Source organism: Muscardinus avellanarius, assembly GCF_963383645.1.
Source record: "Muscardinus avellanarius genome assembly, chromosome: 10".
In the NCBI taxonomy this organism is placed as follows: domain Eukaryota; kingdom Metazoa; phylum Chordata; class Mammalia; order Rodentia; family Gliridae; genus Muscardinus; species Muscardinus avellanarius.
The window spans coordinates 54344472-54370669 of record NC_137796.1 but is presented as its reverse complement, the minus strand read 5'-3'; the positions used below and the strand labels follow the sequence as shown (position 1 = coordinate 54370669).

The following is a 26198-nucleotide window of genomic DNA, read 5'->3' as shown; positions in this document are numbered from 1 at the left end:
GCAGGACCCCTACCAATGCCATCCCCGCGGTACTGCTCAGAGGTGGGTGTGGAGATGGCGTAGCCATTGTTCCGGCAGAAGAAGATGATGGGACATTCGAGGGTGGCAGCGAAGTTGAAGCCGGCGTGGGCGTCCCCCTCGCTGGCCGCCCCCTCTCCGAAGTAACAGATAACAGCCCTGTTGGCGTTGGCGCGCTTGGCTGCATAGGCCGCCCCCACCGCTGTGGGGATGAGAGGCTGCTGAGCGGGAGCAGACACACACATGTACCCCAACCAGGGAGGGGACCCCCTAACCTGCCCACCCATCCTCTCCCTCTTAGCACCAGCTGTCCAACTGTTTGAGCAGAAACCTCACCCCTGATTCCAAACTTTCTATTACTCCCCATACTACCCACCTACAGCCAGACTCTGACTCCCTTCTCACCACCTGTGACACCCAGGCCAAGCCACTGGCAGCTCACGCCTGAGTTAGCCAGCAACCTCCTCGACGCCCCCAGCCCCCCAGCCCCCAGGTCAAGCCTTTCTGAGGCACTCGGGGCCAAAGTCCCTACAAAAAGGCAAAGTTCACCAGGTAGGCCTGCCTGATGGCAATGCCAGGAAACCCAGTATTAGGGAGGATGGGACAGGAGGAGCCCACAGGTTGGAGGCCAGCCTCAGACCCTGTTTCAAAGTAAAAAAATAAAAAGGTCTGGGGGTAGTTGAGCATGGTGGTGGCATACCTGTAATCCTAGTACTTGTAAGGCTGAGACAGGAGGATCGTAGGTTTGAGGCCAGCCTCAGCATCAGTGAGCCTCTCAGTAACCTAGAGAAATTCTGTTTCAAAAAAAAAATATATAAAAGGGCTAAAGGTATAGCTCAGAAGTAGAATGCTCCTGGATCCAAGAAGTCCAGCAGGCGCCCCAGAGCCTGCCAGGTGCCCTGAACCCTTCCATACAAGAAGCAGATCCGCAGGATGCCAGCCCCGCGCACACACAGTGCACAGACCAGGGGATGGGGCTCCCTTGCTGCCCCAGGCCTGCAGTCTGGTGGCAGGGCATCAGGATGGGCTTCTGTCTGCCTGGGGCGGCTGGGAGCATGAGTTGTGCGTCCTCAGGCATCGGCAGCTTCCCCACACTTCAGCTCAGTGCTGTCTGGGGACAGGGGCAGTTGAAGCCTCCCAGGAGGGAAGTAGGCAGGAAAGCTTTCTTAGAGAAGGTGGATTTGAACTAAAATGGGTCGGGCTTCTGGAAGGCTCGCTTTGGCCTAACCCTCCATTTCAGTGCCCACTGAGCCCTCATTCTGCAAAGGAACAAAACACCTGCTGTGTGCCTGAAGCCACTCAAGAAAAGCAAACAAGAGACGCAAAGCTCGGCCTTGCTGGTGTTGATGTTGGGCTGGGAGAGATGGGTTGAAGAACACCTCCTGTGTGTCAGAGGTGGGATGTCCTTCAGGTCCTGGGACCGGGCAGCCCATGGCTCTGCTCACCTCTCTCCTCCCGGCCTGTCATGTGACTTTTGGCAAGTCACTTTCCTCTCTGACTTCCATTTCTTTATTTCATTATTTTTTAATTTTTTAAATTATTTTTTTAATTTTTAATTTTTTGTGGTGCTGGGGATGGAACCCAGGGGCATTCTACCTCTGAGCTAAACCCCCAGCTTGAATTTTTATTCTTTATTTTGAAACAGGGTCTCACTAAGTTATGGAGAGCCTAAGTAGCTGAGGCTGGCTTTGAATGGGGATCCTCTTTTCTTAGCCTCCCAAGTACTGGGATTATAGAAGTATACCCACATGCCTGGCCATTTCTTGCTCTTTGTTTTGGGTTTTTTTTGTTTGTTTTTTTTTTGCGGGTTTGGGGATGGAACCCAGAGGCATTTGACCTCCGAGCTACACCCCCTGCCCAATTTTTTTTTTATGCTTTATTTTTTAAACAGGGTCTCACTGAGTTGCAGAGGGCCTCACTAAGTAGCTGAGGCTGTCCGCGAACCGCGATCCTCCTGTCTCAGCCTCTGGAATGCTGGGATTACAAGCGTGCGCCACCACGCCCGGCTTTCTTGCTCTTTATAATAACAGCAAATAATAAACTTTACCCCCATGGTCACAGACAATGTCCCATTGGACATTGGAAGTGAAGCTGCAGCAGGGCACCTGGACCTTGGTATACACCCAGGAGCTCGAGCTGTGGGCAGCAGGAGAGGGTGGCAGGAGCGAGGGGAGCTAGAATGTGCTCATGGGCTCAAGACTGCCGAACGGTAAGGGAGCACCACCGGGCCTCCCCTGAAGGGTCCCAGTCAAGCAATAAGCCGGGCTCACGGCACTGCCCACTTAGGAGGACCGAAGAAGGCTGGGATGGGGGTCTGTGTGCACAGTGCCTGGGGCATGCATTCTCACCCTGAGGGATCTGTGTGGCCAGGGGAGAAGAGATGGTGACAAAGTGGCGCTCCTTGCAGCCGTAGTGGACAGGCATCTGGCGCCCCTTGCCCGGGTCGCTCACGTTGCCATAGCACTGGGCCATGAACAGTTCCAGGGGGTAGTCCCGATACATCAGCACACCTGGGGGGGAAGAGGCAGCCGTTAGCCTGGGGGAGGGGGTCACACCAACCTGTGGGTGGCCAGGGGCAAGCCCCTTGCTGCCCAGGGCTTCCAATTCCTGCTCTAGAAAAAAAAAAAATCAGACTAGAGCAAAGGCGGCAAACTCAGGTGCTTGTGGAGATGAGGCAAGGACCACAGAGATGACTCAATGGGCAGACTGGAAAGGAGGCTTGCCTGTGCCAAGGAGGAGGCCAACATTCAGACTGGTTTTTCAAAAAGGTGGCAGAAGCCAAGTGCAGTGGCGCACACCTGGAATCCCAGCACTTGGGAGGCTGAGACAGAAGGATCACAGATTCGAGGTCAGTCTCTGCAACTTAGTGAGACATTCAGCAACTTAGCAACACCCTATTTCAAAATAAAAAATAAAAAGGGCTGGGGGTGTAGCTCAAAGTAAAATGCTACTAGGTTCAACCCCGCCATACCAAAAAAAAAATAATAATAATAATAAATAAATAAATAAATAAATAAATAAAAAGGTTCTCAGCAGAAATTCAGCCTGTCTGGCTTGCTTGCTTGCCTTTCCCCCTTTCTTTCTTAGGAGCTGTGAGATCTTTAAGTATTTTCAACTAATTTGATCACTTTAAATACAGGCCACCAATTCACACCTTCCCTGAAGAGGAAATGTTTTACTGTTGATGGCAATAAAGTCCTTTCTTCAAACAAAACCCCTGGTAGCCGCCTAGCTCACCATCAAAGGGCACCACTCAGTCGGAAGGGGCTCCATCTGCCAAGCTGGAGAACAGGAGGAGCCTGTGATTCCTAGGACAAGTGAGGCTCCTCTGCCCCATCTGATAAGGGGACAACCTTACACCCATCCTGAGGCCTGCACCAAGGCACCAGCAGCTGCCTCTGAGGGTGTGAGCATCGCAGAGAGGCAACTGTCTGGGGCTGTGATTTCCAAACCCTGCTTTACTGCGGCACCCTTTCTTCTGATAAAAATTTAGCAGGGTCACATTACACCGCAGTCACGTGTGCAAGGGATGCACATATTCCCTGGTTAGCACCACAAATGTGCAGCTAGCACTGTGTGCCCAGCACTGCTTTGAGCACTCTTCATGAAGTAACTCAGTGATCCTGATGAGGCCCTCTGTGGCAGGAGGAGTTACCCCCACCCCATTTACAGAGGAGGAAACCAAGATGGACAGTGCTTCCAGAACTGGCTCCACGCCCCTTGACCACTAAGTGGCAGAGTCGGCAGCTGCCGAATGCAAAACTCAAGACAATTCCAAACTCAGCCTGGGAAGGGAAGGGGAGTGTTTCTGTTTATCAGCAACATAACTACAGCTCAGCACTGCTCAGACATCAGCTTTGAAAGTATGCCCTTCTGGAGATTTCCTTTTTTTTTTCCTTCTGTCTTTTGTGGTACTGAGGATTGAACTTAGAAGCATTCTACCTGCCTACACTCCCAGCCCAATTTATTTATGTATTTATGTATGTATTTATTTATTTATTTTGCAGGTCTGGGGATGGAACCCAGAGGCATTTGACCTCCGAGCTACAACCCCTGCCCTATTTTTTATTCTTTATTTTGAAACAGGGTCTCATTGAGTTGCAGAGGGCCTCACTAAGTAGCCGAGGCTGTCCGCAAACTGCAAACCTCTGGTCTCAGCCAAATGCTGGGATTACAAGCGTGCGCCACCATGCCGGGCTCTATGTATTCATTTTGTGGTACTTAGGATTGAACTCAGGGGCATTCTACCTCCAAGCTATATCCCCAGCCCTATTTTATATTTTTTTCTTTTGAAACAGGGTCTAAGTTGTGGAAGGCCTAAGTTGCTGAGGATGGCCGTGAATCTGTGATTCTCCTATCTCAGCCTCCCAAGTACTGGGATTACAAGCATGCACTGTACCACCATACCCAGTGTCTTATTTCATATTTTTCATTTTAAACCGGGTATTGCTAAGTCACGGGGGCTGGCCTTGAACCTGTAAACTTCCTGTCTTAGCCTCTCAAGTAATGAGATGGTCTGTGCCACCAAGCCCGGCTTCTAGAAATTTTAGTTAGGGTTGAGCATATCTAGCATAACTTCAACACTCACCTTTAGTACAAGTGCATTCGTATCTTCCGTCTAAGACCCTTGAATGCACGCAATACAAATTTGCACACAATGTGCTGCCCTGCATAGAGAATGCTAGCAGAGGAAGTGCTCGGGTAGGAGAGGCAAGGGGGCCCTTGTGGAGGGCTGGAGGGGTGTAAGCAGTCACAAGACACTGGCACTGGGTGGCCTCAGAATGCAGTCCCAGGTCAAATCCCATGAGGATCACTGGACAGGAGTCAGGAAAGGCATCAAAAGCAGTGTGGAGAGCCAGGCATGGTGGTACTTGGGAGGCTGAGACAGGAGGATCACAGGTTCGAGGAAAGCCTTACCAACGTAGTGAGACTCTCAGCAACCTAGAGAAATCCTGCCTCAAAACATGAAAAGGGATGGGAGCGCAGCTCAGAAGTAGACCTCCCCTGCCGGGCGTGGTGGCGCACGCTTGTAATCCCCGCGCTTGGGAGGCAGAGACAGGAGGATCGCGCAGGTTCAAAGCCAGCCGCGCGCGCTGGCTTAGGAGACCCTGTTTCCAAATATAAAATGTAAAAAGAGGTCTGGGAGTGTAGCCCGGAGATAGAAGGGCTTCCAGGAACCCCAGTACCACCAAAAAAAAAAAAAAAAAAAGAAGTAGACCTCCCCTTAGTTCAATCCCTAGTACCACACACACACACACAAAAGTAACAAAGCTGGGCATGGTGGTACATATCTGCAATCCCAGTACTTGGGAACCTGAGACAAGAGGAGTACAGGTTCAAGGCCAGCCTCAGCAATTTGGCAAGAGATTCTCAGCAACCTAGGAAGACTGTTTTAAAAAAACAAGCCGGGCGTGGTGGCGCACGCTTGTAATCCCAGCATTTGGGAGGCTGAGACAGGAGGATCACTGTTTACGAACAGCCTCAGCTACTACTTAGGCCCTTTACAACTCAGTGAGACCTTGTTTCAAAATAAAGAATAAAAAATAGGGCTGGAGGTGTCACTCAGAGGTAGAACTCCCCTGGGTTCTGTCCCCAATACCACAAAAAAAAAAAAAAAAAAAAAAAAAGCAAAACAAAAAGCCAGGAGTGGTGGCACACACTTGTAATCCCAGTACTTGGGACACTGAGACAAGAGGATTACAGGTTTGTGGCCAGCCTCAGCTACTTAGTGAGGCCCTCCGCAACTTAGTGATACCCTGTTTCAAAATAAAGAATAAAATAAATCAGGCTAGGGGTGTAGCTGGGAGGTAGAATGCTCCTGGGTTCCATCCTCAGTACTGCAAAATAATAAATAAGTAAATAAAGTAAGGCTTGGGGAAGTAGAATGCCCCTGGGTTCAATCCCCAGTACTAGCAAAATGATTTTAAAAAAATGATTTTAAAAAGAGGATTAAAAAATGAAAGGGGCTGGGGGTGTAGATCAGAGATAGAATGCCCCTGGTTTCAATTCTGAGTACCAGAAAAACCACAAAGGAAAAAAACAAAAACACAAAAAACTGGGTGTGGTGGCACATGCCTATAATCCCAGTTTTTGGAAGGCTGATGCAAGAGGATCATGGATCTGAGGCCAGCCTCAACAACTTGGGAAGACCCTTAGCAACTTAGTGAAACTATAATTAAAAAAAAAAAATGGAGCTAGGTGTGGTGATGCATGCTTGTAATCCCAGTACTTGGGAGCCTGAGACAAGAGAATTCGGGTTCTCGGCCAGCCTTAGCTCCTTAGTGAGGCCCTTGGCAATTTAGTGAGACCCTGTTTCAAAAATAAAGAATAAACAACTGGGCTAGGGGTGTAGCTTGGAGGAAGAATGCCTCTGAGTTCAATCAATCCCCAGCACCACAAAAAGTAAAAAATAAATAAAAATTTTAAAAAATGAGAGCCGGGCGTGGTGTAGCATGCTTGTAATTCCAGCATTTGGGAGGCTACTTAGTAAGGCCCTTTGCAATCCAGTGAGACTCTGTTTCAAAATAAAGAATAAAAAATAGGGCTGAGGGTGTTGCTCGGAGGTAGAATAACCCTGGGTTCCACCCCCAGTACACACACACACACCACACTCAGTGAAGATGGACATCATGGCACACACCTGTAAGGCAGGAGGATAATAGGTTTGAAGCCAGCCTCAGCAACTTAAGACTGTCAGAAACTTACAAGACCCTGTTTCAAAATAAAAATAAAATAGAGCTGAGATTATACCTCAGAGGTAGAAAGCCCTGAGTTCATTTCTCAGCACCACAAAAAAAAAAAAAAAAAAAAAAAAACCTAGCTGGACATGATGGAGTATGGTTATAATCCCAGTACTCGAGAGGCTGAGACAAGAGGATCACAGGTTCGAGACCTGCCTCAGCAAGCAGTGAGACTCTCATCAACCTCACAAGACACTGTTTCAAAATAAAGAATAAAAAATAGGGCTGGGATGTAGCTCAGAGGTAGAATGCCCCTAGGTTCCATTTCTAGTACTGCAAAAATAAATAAATAAATAAATAAATAAATAAAATAGGGGTGGGAGTATAGCTCAGAGGTAGAATGGCCCTAGGTTCAACCCCCAGGGCTACACACACACACACACACACACACACACACACACACACACACACGCTAAAGAAAAAGGGGGCCTGCCAGGTGTGGTGGCGCACGCTTGTAATCCCTGCGCTTGGGAGGCGGAGACAGGAGGATCACGCAGGTTTGAAGCCAGCTGCGCTGGCTTAAGAGACCCTGTTTCCAAATTTTAAAAAATACATAGGTCTGGGAGTATAGCCCGGTGGTAGAAGGGCTACCAGAAACCCCAGTACCACAAAAAAAAAAAAAAAAAAAAAAGGAAGAAAGAAAGAAAGAAAGAAAGAAAGAAAAGGGGGGACTAGAATATAGCTCAGAGGCAGAACACCCCTGGCTTCAACTCCCCATGCCAAAAAAAAAGTTCAAGGGCTATGGTGTAGCTCAGTGGTAAAAGGCTTGCCTAGCATACATGAGGCTCTGGATTCCTACCCAGCACTGCAAAAACTAACCAAAATCCAGGTGTGGTGGTACATATTTGTAATCCCAGTACTTGGGAGGCTGAGACAGGAGGATCATAGGTTCAAGGCTAGCCTTAGCTACTTAGTGAGGCCCTCTACAACTTAGTGAGACCCTATTTCAAAATAAAGGCTAAAAAATAGGGCTGGGGTATAGCTCAGAGTTGAATGCTCCTGAGTGTCATCCCCAGTACCAAAAACAAAACAAACAAACAAACAAAAAAAACAACCAAAAGTATAGTCTTGAGGCCAGCACCCAGGTGATTTCTGTCCCCTAGGAACTACTGCTGTGGCCTGACTTCTTGGGCCTCCTCACTACCCTCACCAAGGGCTGCTCCCTGGTACTGCCCCAGGCAGGAGCCTATCCGTGGCCATGGGAAGGCGGCCAGGTAGGCAAACAGTGAGGAGCACAGAGCAGCCAGGGGTCAGATGCTTGGCGGACTCAAGACCACCGCCAGGACTACACACCTGGCTTTCAGGGGTGTGGCTGGGGGAGGTGCCAGCCAGCGCTTACTCCAGTGCAACAGAGCCTGCAGTGCAGCGGGGACTAGGCACACACAGCACGCTGGCTTTCTAGAGTTCAGGGAGGAGGCAGTTGCTAAGAAGATGGCGCTTCTTCTCACGTGGCAGTGGGGCAGCCCACCAGACGAGAGGGCTCCAAGTTGGGGCTGGCTATGGCAGCCTCAGCATGAGCCCCTCTGCAGCTGCCTGGTGCGTGGGAAACCTGGCTTTCCTTTCAAAGGATGCTGAGCCTCCAGTGCCACAGGCCGTCTGTCCCGCCCCAGGTATGTGGGGTGGGAGGCCAGGTCCCACCCCCCTGCCGCAGAGCTGCCTCGGGACAGGCCCCATCACATCAGCCTCCATGTGCACACCCCATGCCAGCTCTACACAATCTCCTACCCACCGCCCAGTGACTCCTCTGAATGGCCCTTAGGGTTTACCATCTCTATAAACCAAGCAGCTTGCTGTGGTGGTGCAGCGCCTAAGGGTTCAAGATGTGCCCCCAGCACAGGCTGACAGCCCTGCAGGGTCCCCACGGCCCAGAGCCCCATTATTCATTTGCTGCTGTTTGGGCTGCGCCCTCTATTCCTGAGCACTCCCAGTGCTCAGCTCTCTAGTCCCTCCTTCTTTCTTTCTCTCTCTCTCTCTTGTTTTTTTTGTTTGTTTGTTTGTTTGTTTGTTTTTTGGTACTGGGGATTAAACCCAGGATATTTCCCTTTTTTCCTTCTTTTCCTCTTTTTTTTTTTTTTTTTTTTTTAAATGGGATTTGCTAGCTGCAGAGGGCCTCACTAAGTTGCTGATGCTGGCCTTAAACCTGCAATCTTCCTGTCTTGGCCCCCCAAGTACTGGGATTATAAGCTAGTGCCCCCACGCCTGGCTAGCTAGTCCTTTTTCTCTCACTCCTCAGCTCCTCAACTGGCACCTGCTATGACCTGATTGCCATGCTATCAAGACCCTTCCATTATTCCTGCTCCCTGGAAGACACACTATGGGAGAGAGGCCTGCACTGGGCAGACAGGCTCTATGGCACGAGCCACACTGCCCTGACCTTGCTGTGTCCTCCCAGCATCCCCTCGGCACAGGGACCCCCTAACTTCTACTTTGCAGGTGAGAAAACCGTGGTTTGGAGAGAGGAGAAGCGACTTGCCCGGGTATGACACTGGTACTAAGTGGTGGGGAGCAGCCCTAGCCACTGTGCTTCTTGAGCTTCAAGAAGGGCAGGTCCACCCCTCCAAAGTCCTGGCCCTAGCCAACTTACTCAGAGAGCTCTTCTCCAGCTCCCTGGACCTTATGCTGTTCCTGGAAGAGCACTCAGGGAAACAAAACTGTGGGCCCCGATAGGGAGCTTGGGGCCAAGCCACAGGCAGACGTACCTGCCTCCCGGTACTGGCCGAACACCAGGTCTGTGTTGTCCAGGGCGGCCGCGCTGCCCACATGCGTCCCTTCCTCACCATAGTTGGTCATGTAGAAGGAGATCCGACCCTGGGGGTGGAGGAGGCCCGGAGGCCCGGCTTGGTTATGCTGGGAAGTAACAAGAACACCAGGAGATCCTGCCCAACTTCCAAGGATCCAGTCAACAGCTTTCCCGAAGGCCAGCCCATGCCAGGCCACATGGGGCTCCAACCTTCACAGAGGAACTTCCAGGATGGTCAGAGCCAGAGTGATGGGGCCTCGGTGACAAGAGCCCAAAGGAGTGACCCGCTCTACCATGGCAGGACATCAGAACTGCCTAAACTCAGCAAAGATGTGGGCAGGAAGGTTTCAGGCAGAGGAGCAATAAAGGTCATGAGGCCAGAAGGGCTGGATCATAAAGCAGGAGTGTGGAGAAGATGCGAGGGTGAGGGAAGGAACTCCAAGGCGAGGCAGGGAGTGATAGAGCACTGTGCTCACAGCAGTGGGAACCCACTGACGCCTCCACACCGAGGTGGTGCGGTCACACACACTTGGGTCTTAGAAATCTCTCCACTCTCATGATGAAGAGGAATGGAGATGGGTCTGACTGTAATGAGCCAAGAGAGGGGGGCAGTGGCCTGGCCAGGTAGCCAGGGAGGCAGCAGGAGGAGCAGGGGGGTGAGTCCTCAAAAGCTGAGTTAGCAGTGCGAGGGTGGCCGCAGCAGTGCAGCACCTGAGCCAGCTCCCTTCCCTGAACCGCCCAGCCCTGGGGCCTGGAAAGACCCCACTCAGGTTCCTAGCCTCGCTTGCGGCCAGAGGTGGCCAGACACATAGTTTTAGTCAGAGCTTTCAGTGTTAGTCTGCTTTTGCTTTCTGGGTACGGGAGATCACTGCTGGCTGGACCACCCCGCCCCCACCTCCTCCTTCCTGCCTTGCGTAGAGCCATGATGCCTGGACCTGTGGCAGCCATCCTGTGAACATGGGCAGCAAGCACAGGATGAAAGCCAACTCACCAACAGTGGTGAAGCAGAGAGGAAGGGTGGGTGTCTGGTGGTGCTGCTGAGCAGCTGAGCCATTTCTAATGCAACACTAGAGACAGGACTGCGAGCAGAAAGGGGTGGCAAAGAGAAAGGTAGGAAAAGAGATGAGGTATAGGTTCCCAGTGTGGGCCAGGATGGCTGGTGGTACCCCTCACTGAGAAACAAAGGAAGAGGAGCAGGTCTGGGAGAGAGATGCCGAGATCAACTTTGGACAGGCTGGGTGTGCTGTGGGACACCCAAGGCAAGATGCCAAGAGAATGTAGGGCTCCAAGAAGTCTGGCTGGAAGCCAGGGCACCCCTGGTGTACCATGAAAATGAGATCCCTAGGACTGTGCTAAGGAGCAAAGCGAGCTGGGACAGCACCAGAGGACACCCCTGGCCCACCCCCCTCGGGGCTCAGCAGTGCCTGGCTTTCCAGGTGCGATGGGGAAACCAGGAGGACTTTCTTCTAAGTGGGGAGCCAATTAAAAGTTAATTGACCTTCCAGTGCCAAGTGAGTGGGCGGGTGCTGGGTGTGGAGGTCGGCATGGGGAGGAGCCAGAGACACCCAGAAGAAACAGGACTGGGGCTTATGGCAGCCTACTTGGTACCCTATTATTCTTCTCCTCTGTTAAGAGATCTGATCCCACCACAGGCAGTAACTGCTCAGACTAAAAGACTACATTTCTCAATTTCCCTGGAATCTAGGAGGGACCAATGAAATGCAAGCAGATGTTCTTGAGAGGGATTCCCTAGAACATTTTACAAAGATGTGAGTAGAGAGAGCTGAGATGTACCATGCCTGCCCGTTCACCTTCCTTCTACTTGTGTGCTGGAGGGTGCTCTAGCAGCCATATGGATCATGAAGAAGGGAGAAGCCAACACTGGTGAGCAGACCAGAGCAAGGAAAGGAGCCCAGATGTCACTGATCCTGGCACCATCAGACCAGCCCAGACGACCTGCTCACTGGTTTCTTTCATCCAAGGGGACAAGCTATTCATCTGTTAAACGACTGTGTTTGATTTTAAGGTTTTCCTTTGGAGGGGGAAGGAGGCCTGTCACTCACAGCTAAATATAATCCTAGCCGATGCAGGCTGAACTGTGATGGACAAGGTGAGGTCCCTCAGTGCCAGCCAACAGGCAAGCGGCCTTATATGCACATAGAATTCCTACCCTGACCCTACAGCGTAGGTTCTATCATTAGCTCCATTTACAAATTTTTAAAATTTTATTTACTTTTTTTTTGTAGTACTAGGGATGAAACCCATGGCCTTGCACAAGCTAAGCAAGTGTTCTACCACTGAGCCACACCCCCAACTCTTAGCCCATCCTCCCCTTTGGTGGTGCTGGAGATTAAACCCAGGGCCTCACACACAAGAGGCAAGCAAGTGTTCTACCACTGAGCTATGTCCCCAGGCCTCTTTCTGCTTTTTTAATTTTGAGATGGGGTCTTGCTAAATTACCTAGGCTGGCCTTAAACTTCTGATCCTCCTGCCTCAGCCTCCCAAGTAGCTGGGATGACAGACATGCGCCACTGTACCCAGCTAGCCCCACTTTGGGAAACAAAGGTAAGACAAGAAAGCTCTTGTTCAAAGTCACAACTGTGATCACACCTAAGTCCACTGCATCCCAAAGCTCATTTGTGCAGCCCAGGTGGGGAATGGCGTGCAGGAGTGGCATGGCCGTAAGGACAAATGGGGAGGGAAGGAAAGGGAGACTATAGTGTGTATGTGTGTGTGTGTGTGTGTGTGTGTGTGTGTGTGTGTGTGTGTTACTGGGGATTGAATCTTGAATCCTGGGGTATTCTACCTCCAAGCTGCATCCCCCAGACCTATTTTATTTTATATTTTGAAACAGGGTCTCACTAAGTGGCAGAAGGCCTCACAAATTGTTGAGGCTGGCCTTGAACCTGCGATCCTTCTGTCTCAGCCTCTCAAATACTAAGATTACAAGCATGTGCCACCACATCCAGCTGAGACTATTTTTTTTTTTTTTTTTTTGGTGGTACTGGGGTTCCTGGAAGCCCTTCTACCTCCGGGCTACACTCCCAGACCCATTTTTATATTTTTATTTGGAAACAGGGTCTCTAAGCCAGTGAGCGTGGCTGGCTTTGAACCTGCGCGATCCTCCTGTCTTTGCCTCCCAAGCACGGGGATTACAAGCGTGCACCACCATGCCCAGCTGAGACTCTATGTTTAAATAAAAAAACTGCTTAATGAGCTGGGCATGTTTCCCTGTTTCCAAATAAAGTACAAAATAGTTCTGGGAAGATAGCCTGGAGGTAGAAAAGCCCCTGGGTTTCACTCCCAGTACAAAAAAAAAAAAAAATTTTTTTAAACTGCTTAATGGCCCTTACTTCCACCTGAAGATCTGCTTTCCTCCAACTTTGAATTCTTTTTTTTTTTTAAGATCCCAATCTATTTATTTTTCCTAAAAGATATATTAAGTGATAAGTGTTCAATTAGAGGTGAAATAAATAATTGGTGCTGGTTACAAATTTCAGAGAAGATTCAGTTTATTAAAATTTGTGACTAAAGAGTTTTACATTACAGAAAAAGTTCAGTATATGATAGCTGAAGACATATTCTTCAGACAAATCTCATTCTATCAGTGCTTGCTTCAGTAAATAAGTTTTTCTGACTTTTCCATGGCCAAGACTTTTGGATTGAATTGGTGACTTTTTTTTTTAATTGGTGCATTATATTCATACAACTTATTGGGGTAAAAAACTTGTGTGTACAAACATGTACTCATCGCTGATTTAACCCCTACCCAATTCCCACCCCATTCCCTCCCCGTCCCTCCCTCCCTTGCTTGGCTTAGTGATTGACTTCGATATGTTTAAGTACATTGTGTGTTTTAGCGATTTTCCTCTTCCCTCCTCCCATCCCCTCAGTTAGGTTGTCTTGTTTGCTCCTCTATAGGATTTCCTCTTTCAAGAGTTCCTCCTATGACCCATTTCTCCCTAACTCTTACATATTAGGGAAAGCATCTGATTTCTTATTTTTTGTGACTGACTAATCTCACTTAGCACAACTCTGAATTCTTAAAAGGTCCAACAAATCTAAAAGCACTCTAAGTCCAATTAATTGATACATAAACATATTTTTGTTAGCCTACAGAATATATCTTAGATTGATTAAAAAAAAAAAGTCTAGAAAAAGATACTGTTAAAAGCCCAATGTAGCCTGGAGTAATGGCGCACCCTTGTAATCTCCACGCTTGGGAGGCTGAGACAGGAGGATCGCACAGGTTCGAAGCCAGCCTCAGCTACTTAGTGAGGCTCTCAGCAACTTAGTGAGACCCTGTTTCCAAATAAAATATAAAATAGGTCTGAGAGTAGAGCCCGGAGGTAGAAAAGCCTCTGGGTTTCAACCCCAGTACAACCAAAAAAAAAAAAAAAAAGCCCAATGTTATGAGTATAGCCCAAGTGTCATTTATCATTAGGTAACATAAGCCTGATGATTTTGAGAAGAACCAGATCCCAGCCCTGTTCTGCACTCCACAATCATGAGAAACAAATCAAGCTAACCCATCCCTCATGGGGGTTTCCTATAAAAAAGTCATGAAACCCCGAATGCCGTTCTCACTCTGGAAGTAGCCCAAATTTTCTTTTCAGTGTACTTACTTCCCTAAATAAACCTCTGTTCTCTGTTTAGGTCTCTGGCTTGTTTGTACTGATTTTCTTTTTTTGCAGTACTGGGGATTGAATCAAAGGGCATTCTACCTGTGAGCTACACCCTCAGCCCAATTTGTTTTTTTTTTATTCTTTATTTTGAAACAGGGCCTCACTAAGTTGCTGAGAGCCTCACAAATTGCTGAGGTTGGCCATGAACCTGCGATCATCCCATCTCAGCCTCCCAAGTGCTAGGGGATTACCAGCGTGTGCCACTTCACCTGGCCTTGTGCTGAAATTCTTTTCCACCAAAATAGCCAAGGACCCTGCTGGTCCTGAATTGACTTCCCTCCTCCCCAGGGAACTCCTGATCCACTGAGGCTGTGGAGAGGAGACAGAGAACAGAATGAGGAGACAAGACGGCCATGCAGGGCTGGACTTGATCCTGTGGACATTAGGAGCCCAGGGGAATCTGTGGGCAGGTAAAGATACCACCTTACTTGGGAAACCCACACACAGTGCCCCTGTGAGTGGAAAAGTCTGGGAGTGGGCTGCCTGCTTGCACTTGCTCAGTATTGTCTGCTAGTCTAGTGCGTCTCAGGTGTTAGTCCACAGGGGATCTCTGGAGCCTGGAGCAAATTCAGATGCCCAGGCCCACCCCACTTCTGGCTGGCGGGAGTGCAGAGCCAAGGGCCAGCCTGCCCAGAGCTCTTCCCCTTTTCTGACAGAACCCTCCCCTGCTATCTATGCAGCCTGGAGAGAAGGGCTCCACTCCTTTGCTCCTTAGTTCCTGGGGGTGGGCACGTGGCCAGGGCTTGGCCAAATGGTCACAGTGATTGGTTCAGGATGGAGTCTGGACCAAACCTTGGCCAATGAGCATCAGCTTCAGGTCTTCTGGAACACAAAAGACCATTCTCTTTCTACTACTAAATGGAAAGAGTAATTGCAAGGTTGTTGGGTCATAATAATAGCTAATATTTACTGAGTGGCTAAATGCCCATTTCACTGCTTCTAAGGCCATTACAAATGCCACCATCAAGCCTTATAGCAACCTCCCCAGGCAGGTGCAGATAAGAAAACGGAAACACTGAGAGATTAAGCAGCTTTCCCAGGGCCATAGAGCAGGAGGGGGCGGAACCAGAACTTCAGTCCTGCAGACTTGCTCCGTAGCCTGTGCCCTGAGCCCTTTCTCTCTACAACCTCTCCATGAATCTGGGGCTGCTTAGTACCATGCTCTAGCCCACTTGGCTTCCTGGGTTAGTTGGCAAGGGATCCAATAGGGCCTGATAAAAATGCCACCATTCAAAAATGAAGCAGGAGCCAGGTGTGGTAGCATACACTTGTAATCCTAGTACTTGGGAGACTGAGCCAATACTTGGAGACTGAGACAAGAGGATTGCAGGTTCATGGCCAGCCTCAGCTACTTAGTGAGGCACTCTGCAACTTAGTAACACCTTGTTTTAAAGTAAAGAATAAAAAATAGGGCTAGGGTGTAGCTCAATAGAACGCCCCTGGGTTCAATCCCCAGCACTGAAAAAAAAAAGAAAAGAAAAGAAAAGAAAAACTGTAGGGCTAGTGATGTAGCTTGGAGGTCGAATGCCTCTAGGTTCAATCCCCAGCACCACAAACAAACAAACAAACAAACAAACAAACAAACAAACAGCAGGCTAAGGCAAAGAACAGAAAAGCCATATAGAGAGAAACTGATCTGAAGACATCTTCTGAGCCCTGTACATCCAGCTTTGCCTGCAAACTGGGCTCTGTGGGCTTGCAGCTGAGTCAGTAAATTCCCTTCATGGTCACTGGTTTGGCTGGGTTTTTGTCCTTTGGTACTAAGACTTCTGAGGATCACAGCACGTTTGACATGACCCTAGGACAGTCACTGAACACTGCAGGAAGCACAGTGGGTTACCCTGTTTCTTAGGACTGTGAGCTCTTGAGAGGAAGGGCTGTGGGGCCTCCTCCAGCACAGTGAGCATACCAGGCACATGGCAGAGTTTTCAGTGATTGGCTCCATCTTTTTGTCCTTGGTGGGATCCCTCCCACACTTCCTTCAGATCCCAAGAACTCTAAGGACCTCCCCAAAACAATCTCCATCCCTTTATCCTCCTTGGGAGCTGTCCTTCAGCCCAAGCACAACCAAAGGAGCCCTGGGATAATCCCAACCCCTTCCCTAGGCCTGTCCCCACACACCTGTCGCTGGGACTCATAGAGGATGCGGTCCATGGTGTTGAGCAGCGTCATGCTCCTGTAGAACTTCAGCACCTTCTCTTGGGGTAACTGCAGATAGAGTCACAAAGAGATGGGGGAAGTTGGGACCAAAGAAGAGACAGGCAAGGGACCTGGGGATGGGGTGGGGGTGTTTAGAGGATTGAATGTAGCCTCACATGGGGGTCCTCGCTGGGATTGATGATCTGGCCCTGGCGGTCCATGACACGGTAGATGGGAATTCCAGAGATGACATTAGGCTGGATGAATTCGAGCTTATCTATGAACTCCGCTGAGGCCCCTGGGAACTGCGGCTTGTCATCCAAGGAAGAGAACTGCTGCTGCTGCTGCTGCCGGTGAGGGTGCTGGGGAGAAGGCAGAGGGACACCCCAGGTCAGGAGCAGCAACGAGGTTCTGGCTGGCTCAACCTCAAGGGCTGGCAGGACAGCACGGTGGGTAATCCACACAGGCCAGGGTGCTCTGGGAGCTGGTGTACAGGGTCTGAACCCTTGCCCCACCATGTTCTGGTGATAGCACCTCAGGCAAGTTACTACAACATCCAGTGTCTCAGTTTCCTCATCTATAAAAATAGGACGAAAACAGCAACACCACGTAGCAGCAGAGCACAAGCTCAGCATGTGTGAGGCCTTGGATTTAAAACCAAACACTAATATTTACCCCACTGGGCTGTTAAGAAGATTAAATAACTCTGTAAAGTGAAGGCATTCCAAGAACTGGTAGCTATTACCATTCTCATTAACACAGGCCTGAACTCTTCATTCTAGCATCCAAGGTCTCCCCAGTAGGGACTAGGAGTCAGTAGGTCAGATTTCTACTGACCCCAACACCACATACCAGGGAGGCTACCCAGGACAGAGTTTAAGTCTTTGAGATTTTTTGGGGGAGGGATTACTAGAGATTGACCCCAGGGACATTCAACCTCAGAGTTATACTGCAGCCCAATTTTTTATTCTTTATTTTGAAACAGGGTATCACTCAGTTGCAGGGGCCTCACTAAGTAGCTGAGGCTGGATACAACCTGCAATCCTCCTCTTAGCCTCCCAAGTACTGGGATTAAAAGCGTGCACCACCATGCCTGGACTCAGCCCTTTCTTCATTTTTATTTTGAAACAGTACCTTGTTAGGTTGCTGAGATTCTCACTACTACTTTTTTTTTTTCTTTTTCTTTTCTTTTTGCAGTACTGGGGCTGGAACCCAGGGGCATTTTTTATTCTTTATTTTGAAGTAGGGTCTCACTGACAAAGGGCTTTTTGAGCTCTTAGAGTCAGATGACCTGGCCTCAAATCTCCTTCTGGGCAATAAGGGAAAGTGACCTCCCTTTTATGTGTGTCCCCTTTTCCTCTGTAAAATGGAGATAACCTCCTGGAAATGTGAGGCTTTAAGACCAGGTGCATAAAATGTTCAGCAGAGTAAGTTAATAGTAAATGTGTGAAAAAAATGTCGGCTGATAATGGTTTCTACATCCGTGCTCACTATGGCAAGACCTCCCCTCACCTGGCAAACTGCTCCCCATACTTCAATGCCCTCTCAACACCAGGCCCAGCTCCCCGCAAGTCCAGGCTGATTAACTCAACAAATATTTGAGCACCTGCTTTGTTCACAGCCCTGTGCAGGCTTCTAGAAACCTAAGGCATATGACCTTGCTGCCACACAGAGAAGCCAGACGCTGAGCAGGAAGACTGGGGTGATCTGTATTATCCCGTGGTAAAGGCTTCTCTAGGGAAGCGATGAGGGCGCCGAGCCTGCAGGACAGCTAAGAGCCAGGGAGACCGCACTCCAGGCAGTGGGAATGGAATGTGCAGAAGTCAGAAAGCAAGGAATGGCGTGTCCTTTCTGGAAGCTGGAAGGAGCTCAGAGTGCAGAGGAGTCCTGTGGGCCATCGCACATCCTCAGGTCATAGGAGACAAAACTAGACTGCCCAGAAGACCTGGGCGAAGCCTAACAGCCCAACAGGAGATAGACCAATTAAATGGGTACCGGGCTGTGCTCTGCATGTACCACTTTACTGAGTCCTCAGGCAAGATTATATGCCATTGCCCACAAAGAGATAAAGAGACCAAGCTTTGAGTAAGCAGCCTGCACCAGGCCACCAATATTAAAAAAAGAAAAACTAAGCTGGGTACAATGGCACATGCCTGTAATCCCAGCTGCTCACTTGGGACAAGATTGGAAAATTTAACCAGACCCTGCCTCAAAAAAAAAAAAAAATAAAAAATAAAAAGGGAGCCAGGTGCAGTGGCACATACCTATAATCCCTATACCCGAGAGGCTGAGACAGGATGGTAGGTTTGAGGCTAGTTTCAGCCACTTAGCAAGACGCTCAACAACAGTGAGACCATTTCCAAATAAAAAATAAGATAAGGCTGGAGGTATAGCTCAGAGGTAGAATGCCCTTGGGTTCCACCCTCAATACCAAAATAAATAAGATAAAAAGGGACGAGGGCATAGTTCAGTGGTAGGACACCCTTGGGTTCAATCACCAGCAGTATAGGAATACATAAATTACATTATGACTGGGCATCCAATCTGGCAGGACTGTAATTCAGACCCCAAGACCTACACTCTGAACCCCACCGCCATCACCTACCCAGTTTTCCCACATCTGCATCCTTCCCTCCCACTGCTGCCCACATTCCTCTCAAGCTAGCAGTCGTGGCTCTACTTGAGAGGGGGCCGAGGGAGGACCGGGTTCACCATGGGCTGGATCTCAAGTGTGGGGGCTCACACGCCCCCCTCCCTTCCTTTAATTGCAGGGAACGGGCTGCCAAGGTTCCAGCAGGCAGGCGTGCTATGTGTGTGCGATTATCTGCATTTGTGGTGTGAGGAAACTGCACTCCCAGGGGCAGGCAGGTTGAGGCCTGACTTCAGGGCAGACGTGCCCTGCCCTCCCTTCCCCTTCCCCTTCCCTCCCACGGCCGCAACCAGCCTCTCACAGCACGCGCTCCCCCTTCCAAGCACTGGCACAGCCAGACCTCTCCCCACCAAGATTCCTTTGTTTCGTGCCTGCCTCTCACACATACGTGCAAGTCCCGGGAAGACAGGAGGGGCGTCCAGGTTGGCGCACACAATAGGCTTTGATGGGCAATTACCAAATGAACGGATGAATGAGCAGTTACGTTCCGTGGCTCTGGGGCCAGGCTGACCTGAATCCTGATTTCTGAGCTCACTGAGTGGCTCTCTGGAAAACAAACCACCTCTTTTTTTTTTTGGTGGTGGTGCTGGGGATTGAACTCAGGGTCATTCTACCTCTGAGGTACACTCCCAGTCCTAGTTTCTATTTATTTGGAAACTGATTTTTACTAAATTGCTAAGGGCTAAGTTGTTGAGGCCAGCTTTGAAACTGTGATCCTACCCTTAGCCTCCCAAGCACTGGGATTACAGGTGTGCACCACCAGACCCAGCTAACACTCCACCTCTTTGACTTTTTTCATCTGTAAAAAGGTCACACAGAGGGCTCTGTGCAAAGTTTTGGGGGATTTACTTATTTTTGCAATGCTGGGGATGAATTCCAGGGCCTTGGAGATGCTAGGCAATTGCTCCACCACTAAGTCACATTCCCAAGCCAACTGTGTATAAAATTCCTAGGATCATTCACACAAGGCGTTTAGCAAAGGCCTGGGATATGTTATGTGCCTTAAAATTAGCATTAGATTGCTCCCTAGTACCACACACACACACACACACACACACACACACACACACACACACTGGTATTAGAGAGAAAACAAAAATTAAGATTAAAAAGTGAAGAAAAAGACAGGTGTGGTGGTACATGCTTGTAATCCCATACTTGGAAGGCTAAGACAGGAGGATCACAGGTTTGAAGCCAGCCTCAGCAACTCAATGAGGCTGGCATCAACCTAGGGAGACTCCACTGCCATGTAAGATATAAAACAGAGCTGGGTGTGGTGGCACATGTTTAATCCTAGTACTTGGGAGGCTGAGATAGGAGGATCATAGATTTGAGAAAAGCCTTAGCAAGTAGTGAAACTCTCATACCCAGCAAGATCCTATTTCAAAATAAAAAATAAAATAGGACTAGGGATGTATCTTAGAGTTAGAATGTCTCTGGGCTAAATCCACAGTACCCCCCCACACACACACAAAAGAAGGGCCAGGTGGTATGATGGTAAGCCAGAGGGCAGGATATAGCCAAGACTCCAGGTGGTATGATGGTTAGCCAGAGAGCAGGATATAGCCAATACTACCTAGGTCCAATCCTAGTTTTGTCTTTTTCCAGCTCCTGCTGGGCAGGAGACAGCCTCCCTTAACTTCTGTCCCCTTTCAAAGAGGAAACATCTGCCTCCCAGAATATGGAGGGTGGGTAAAGCCACGGCGACAGCTGTAGGAAAATCTTTGGCCAGAGACCAGGGGACAGAGAGTGATAAAGCTTCCTAGAGGAGGGACTGGAGTGAGGCTGCCACACGGGCAGGGCTGAGGCAAAGGTAAGTGGCGGGACGCGTCAGTCCTGGGGAGCAAAAAAGGACAAAGCCTCACACCAGGAACACTGGAGCCACCAATGGCTGGAGCAGGTTAACGGCACGGGCCCACTATGGGCCACTGAGACAAGCCCTTTACTCACACCTCCATGCTCACTCCATCTGTACCGCACAGGCACCTTCAGCAGACATAGGTGGTGCCTGCAGCTTAGAGGGGCCAAGGCCATACAGAGCGCAGTGGCAATGTCAAACTCTCAGCCATGCAGCCCGCCTGCTCCTGCAGGTGAGAGGTTGGAAAAGCCTGGGTGGCTTTGTGGGCGGGCCAGTTAACTCTCAGCCTGCTCTATGGAGGACACCCAAGGTCCAATTAGGCTTTCTGGGCATCAGAGATTCAGAGCTTTAATACAGAACCAGGCACCCCCAGATACTGGAGATGTAAAGCCCTCAAAGAGGGCACTTTACTCTTTCCCCGAATTAGTCAGGACCAAACCAGATTTATTGTCTCAGTGGCTGCCATTTCTTGAGCCCTAATTTACCAAGCATTAGGAATATGTAATAAGTGCCCCATTAGGAACTTTTTTTTAAGCCACGTATGATGGTGCACACTTGTAATATTAGTGCTTTGAAGGCTTAGACAGGAGGCTTGCAAGTTCCAGGTCAGCCTCAGTAATTTAGCAAGACCCTCAACAACCTAGTGAGATCCTATTTTAAGACAAAAAAGGCTGGGTGGTATAGCTCAAAGGTAGAATGGCCTAGGTTCAATCCCCACTACCAAGAAGAAGAAAAAAAGACTATTTTAAAAATATTTATTTACTTTTGTAGTAATAGGGATGAAACCCAGGGGCACTCTACCACTAAGCTATAACCCATTCTTTTTATTTGAGACTGAATCTCGCTAAATGGCCCACACTGGCCTCAAATTTACAATACTTCTGCCTTTTTGTGGTATTGGAGACTGAACCCAAAGGCATTCAACCTCCAAGCTATATCCCCAGGGGTGTGTGTGTGTGTGTGTGTGTGTGTGTGTGTGTGTGTGTGTGTAATAGAGAGAGAGAGAGAGACAGACAGACAGACAGACAGACAGACAAACAAGGGACTGAACCCAAAGATATTCTACCTCTGAGCCACATCCCCAGCCCTTTTCATTTTGAAACAGGTTCTCACTAAGTTGCTGAGGGCCTTGCTAAGTTACTGAGGCTGGCCTTGAACCTGTGGTCCTCCTGTTTCAACCTCCCAAGTACTAGGATTACAGGCATGCACCACCATGCCTGGGCTAAGAATCGCTTTCTTTCATCTTCATCAGCACTCTCTAAAGAGATACTGTTATTTACAAGTGGAGACCTGGTGTTTGGAGTCCAGAAAGCTGCTCTGAAAAAGTAGCAGGTCAGCCATAAACTGCCATCTGATGGATCACTATATCTATAAGGGACTCTGGGTAAGAGGAAGTATGTTAAAGTGTTAAATAAAAATTATAGGAGGCTGTTTTGGGGTAGAGCTAGGTTCCTTCATTAGACCCAAAAGGCAAAACTAAAATTCAAAATGGAGTCACTTGCCAGATGTGGGGACACACACTTGTAACCCCAGCTACTCAAGAGGCTGAGGCAGGGGGATCACAAATTGGAGACCAAACTGAGCAACCTAGTAAGACCCTGTCTCAAAATAAAAACAAAAATGTTTGGTGATATGACTCAGTAGTGGAACACTTGCCTGCCTCAGGTTTAATTCCCAACACAGAGCCAGGCGTGGTAGCGCACGCTTGTAATCCCCGTGCTTGGGAAGCTGAGACAGGAGGATCACACAGGTTTGAAGACAGCCTTGGCTAAGTAGTGAGGTTCTCAGCAACTTAGTGAGACCCTGTTTCCAAATAAAGTATAAAATAGGTCTGGGATTATAACCTGGAGGTAGAAAAGCCCCTGGGTTCCATCCCCAGTACCACCAAAAAAAAAAAAAAAGCCCCAGCACAATAACAAAAAAAAGTCACTCACAGTAAAGTTCCCTGTTAGAAACAAAACTCAGGCATGGTAGCCCATGTAATCCCAGTACTTAGGAGGCTGAGACAGGAGGATGCAAGTTCAAGGACAGTTTCAGTAAGTAGTGAGACTCTCAACAATCTAGTGAGACCCTGTTTCAAAAGTAAAAATAAACTGGGCATTGTGGCACATGCTTGTAATCCCAGCATTCAGGAGGCTGAGACAGATGGATTGTGGTTCACAGACAGCCTCAGCTACTTAGTGAGGCCCTTTGCAACTCAGTAAGGTCCTGTTTCAAAATAAAGAAAAACCCGGGCGTGGTGACACACACTTGTAATCCCAGCATTTGGGAGGCTGAGACAGGAGGTAGGTTCGCAGACAACCTCAGCTACTTAGTGACGCCCTTTGCAACTCAGTGAGACCCTGTTTTAAAATAATTTTAAAAAGTAGGGCTAGGTGTGTAGCTCAGAGGTAGAATACCCGAGTTCCATTCCCAGTTCCACAAAAAAAAAAAAAAGAATAAAAATCAGTGCTGAGGGTGTAGCTTGGAGGTAAAATACCCCTGGATTCAACCCCGAGTACCTAAAACAAACAAAACAAAACAAAAAACAGAAAGAAAGAAAGAAAAGAATACCGTTCTAGCCTAAAATCACCAATAAAACTAATCTTTTTTTTTTGTGTGTGTGTGTGTGTGTGGTACTGTGGGGTGGAGCCCAGAGGCTTTCTACCTCCGGGCTATACTTATTTGGAAACAGGGTCTCACTAAGTTGCTGAGAGCCTCACTAAAAACTAATCTTTAAACTAGGCCTGGGGTGTGGCTCAAAGGTACAGTGCATGCCCAGCACTCACAAGGCATTGGTTTCTATCCTCAGCACTACAAAAATAAGTAAATAAATAAATGATGGTCAGTTGGACTGAAGCAAAGAGAGGGAAGGACATGTTGGGGCCTGAAGCCAGCTCTTCCCCGACTAACTTCCACCGACCCTGAGAGCTGGGTCAGAGGCTGGTGGTACGTGCCAGGACTGGACCAAGCAAGGTGTTGCAAGACTGGAGTGTAAGCCCCACCCACTTTGTAGCAGCCTGGTATCATGAAAAGAAGTTAGGCTTTGGAATCCAGAGTACCACCTTCAGACTTTACTCTCTGAGCCTGTGTTTCCTTACCTGTAACAGAAGGTGCTATCAGGCCAGGCGTGGTGGTGCACGCTTATAATCCCCGTGCTTGGGAGGCTGAGAAAGGAGGATCGCACAGGTTCAAAGCCAGCCTCAGCTACTTAATGAGGCTCTCGGCAACTTAGTGAAACCCTGTTTCCAAATAAAGTATAAAATAGGTCTGGGAGCAGAGTCCAAAGGTAGAAAAGCCCCCGGGTTCCACCCCCAGTACCACCAAATTAAAAAAAAAAAAAGAAAAGAAAAAGAAAAAAAGGTGTTATCAGTACAGACCTTGCAGTGTGCCTATTTTAAATATAATAATAAATGTGAGTTGGCCTTGTAAATCATAAAGTGTTTCAAAGCTGGGCATGGTGGCACATGCTTGTAATCCTAGTACTTGGAAGGCTGAGAGAAGAGGATCACAGGTTCAAGGATGGCCTCAGCAAGTAATGAGAATCGTATCAACCTAGTAAGATCATGTTTAAAAAAAATAAAAATACTCAGCTACTTAGTGAGGCCCTTTGCAACTCAGTGAGACTCCATCTCAAAATAATGAATAAGGCCGGGCGTGGTGGCGCACACTTATAATCCGCATGCTTGGGAGGCAGAGACAGGTGGATTGCGCAGGTTCGAAGCCAGCCTCGCTGGCTTGAGACCCTGTTTCCAAATAAAAATATAAAAATAGGTCTGGGAGTGTAGCCCAGAGGTAGAAGGGTTTCCAGGAACCCCAGTACCACCAAAAAATTAAAAAATAAAGAATAAAAAATAGGGCTTAGGGTGTAGCTTGGAGGTAGAATGCTCCTGGATTTCATATCCAGTACCAAAATAAATAAATAAATACATATATACATACATACATACATACACACATACATACATACATACATAAGCATGCTGGATGTGGTGGCACACATCTGTAATCCCAGTACCTGGGAGGCTGAGAGGAGGATGGCAGGTTCATGGCCAACCCCAGTTAACTAGTGAGGCTCTCCCCAACTTAGTGAGACCCTGTTTCAAAACAAACAATAAAAAATAGGGCTGAGGGTATACCTCAGAGGTAGAATGCTCCTGGATTCCATCCCAAGTACCACAGGGGAAAAAACCTAGTACTTGGGAGGCTGAGACAGGAGAATCCCAGGTTCACAGCCAGGCTCAGCAACATGAGGCCCTCCACAACTCAGTGAGATCCTGTTTCAAAATAAACAATGAAATAGGACTGGGGGTGATAAAAGAGGTAGAATGCTCTTAGGGTCAATCCCTGGTACTACAAAAAATAAAAATAAACATAAAAATAAATAAATTAGGGCTGGGGGTACAGCTCAGAGGTAAAATGCTCCTGGTTTCAATCCCCAGTACCACAAAATTAATTAAAAAATAAATAACTTAGTGATGTGAAAAAAGACCCAACAGTATTCTATCTCAGAGCTATATTCTCAGCCACATTTTACATTTTATTTTTTATTTATTTATTTTGTGTGTATGTATGCGTGGTACTGGGAGTGGAACCCAGAGGCTTTCTACTCTAGGCTAAACTCCCAGCCCTATTTTATATTTTATTTGGAAACAGAGTCTCACTAAATTGCTGAGAGCCTCACAAAGTAGCTGAAGCTGACTTCGAACCTACGTGATCCTCCTGCCTCAGCCTCCCAAGTATGGGAATTACAAGCAGGCACCACCACGCCTGGCTTACTTTTTATCTTGACATAGGTCTCCTTAAGTTGCTGAGGGCTTTGCAAACTTGCTGAGGCTGACCTTGAAGGTGTGGTCCCCCTGTTTCAGCCTACCATTTACTGGGATTGCAGGCAGATGCCACCAAGCCCAGCTAGGAAGCCAAATTTCCAAGAGGGAGATCAGTAAAGGCCATCTCCACTCAACCCACAAAAACCCCCTGGACACCTACCACTTGGAGATACTGCACAGAGCACTGGGGCCCCCAACAGGCCACCCTGGAACAGCCAGGCTGGAGAAGTAACGTTACTCCTAATGAGCACAGACTGAACTCTAACTGCTCCCTTACTTCCCAGCAGGGCAGGAACTCCCAAGCTAGGGTCAGAGAGGTGAAATGGTGAAGCCCTGGGGTAGTGGCTGCAAACTGACTCATGATACCCTGACAATCTGAGTTTCCTTCCCCCTCTACTCCCTAAGCACTAAAAACATCTGCAGTGCTAGCATGGCAAGGAGTAGAAATCAGGCAATACCTTCAGGGCAGCAGGGTGTTCGGTAAAGAGGATGGCGAGATGAAAGGCCAGGAGGCAAGGACAAAGGAAGGAGCCCCGCCCAGCACAGGGTGCACACCTGGG

At 48.6% G+C, this 26198-nt stretch overlaps 1 protein-coding gene across 1 annotated transcript in view; it reads right to left on the bottom strand.

Annotated features, from left to right (window-relative positions):
• The window catches only part of BCKDHA (branched chain keto acid dehydrogenase E1 subunit alpha), a gene marked incomplete at both ends in the record, with an annotated part of 32429 nt that overhangs the window by 1446 nt on the left and 4785 nt on the right, over positions 1–26198 (bottom strand). Inside the window, 5 exons of the mRNA XM_080702628.1 lie at positions 14–220; positions 2367–2528; positions 9458–9566; positions 16305–16391; positions 16499–16684. Of these exons, the coding sequence (XP_080558754.1) occupies positions 14–220; positions 2367–2528; positions 9458–9566; positions 16305–16391; positions 16499–16684 (751 nt within the window). The remainder of the gene's footprint in view (positions 1–13; positions 221–2366; positions 2529–9457; positions 9567–16304; positions 16392–16498; positions 16685–26198) is intronic.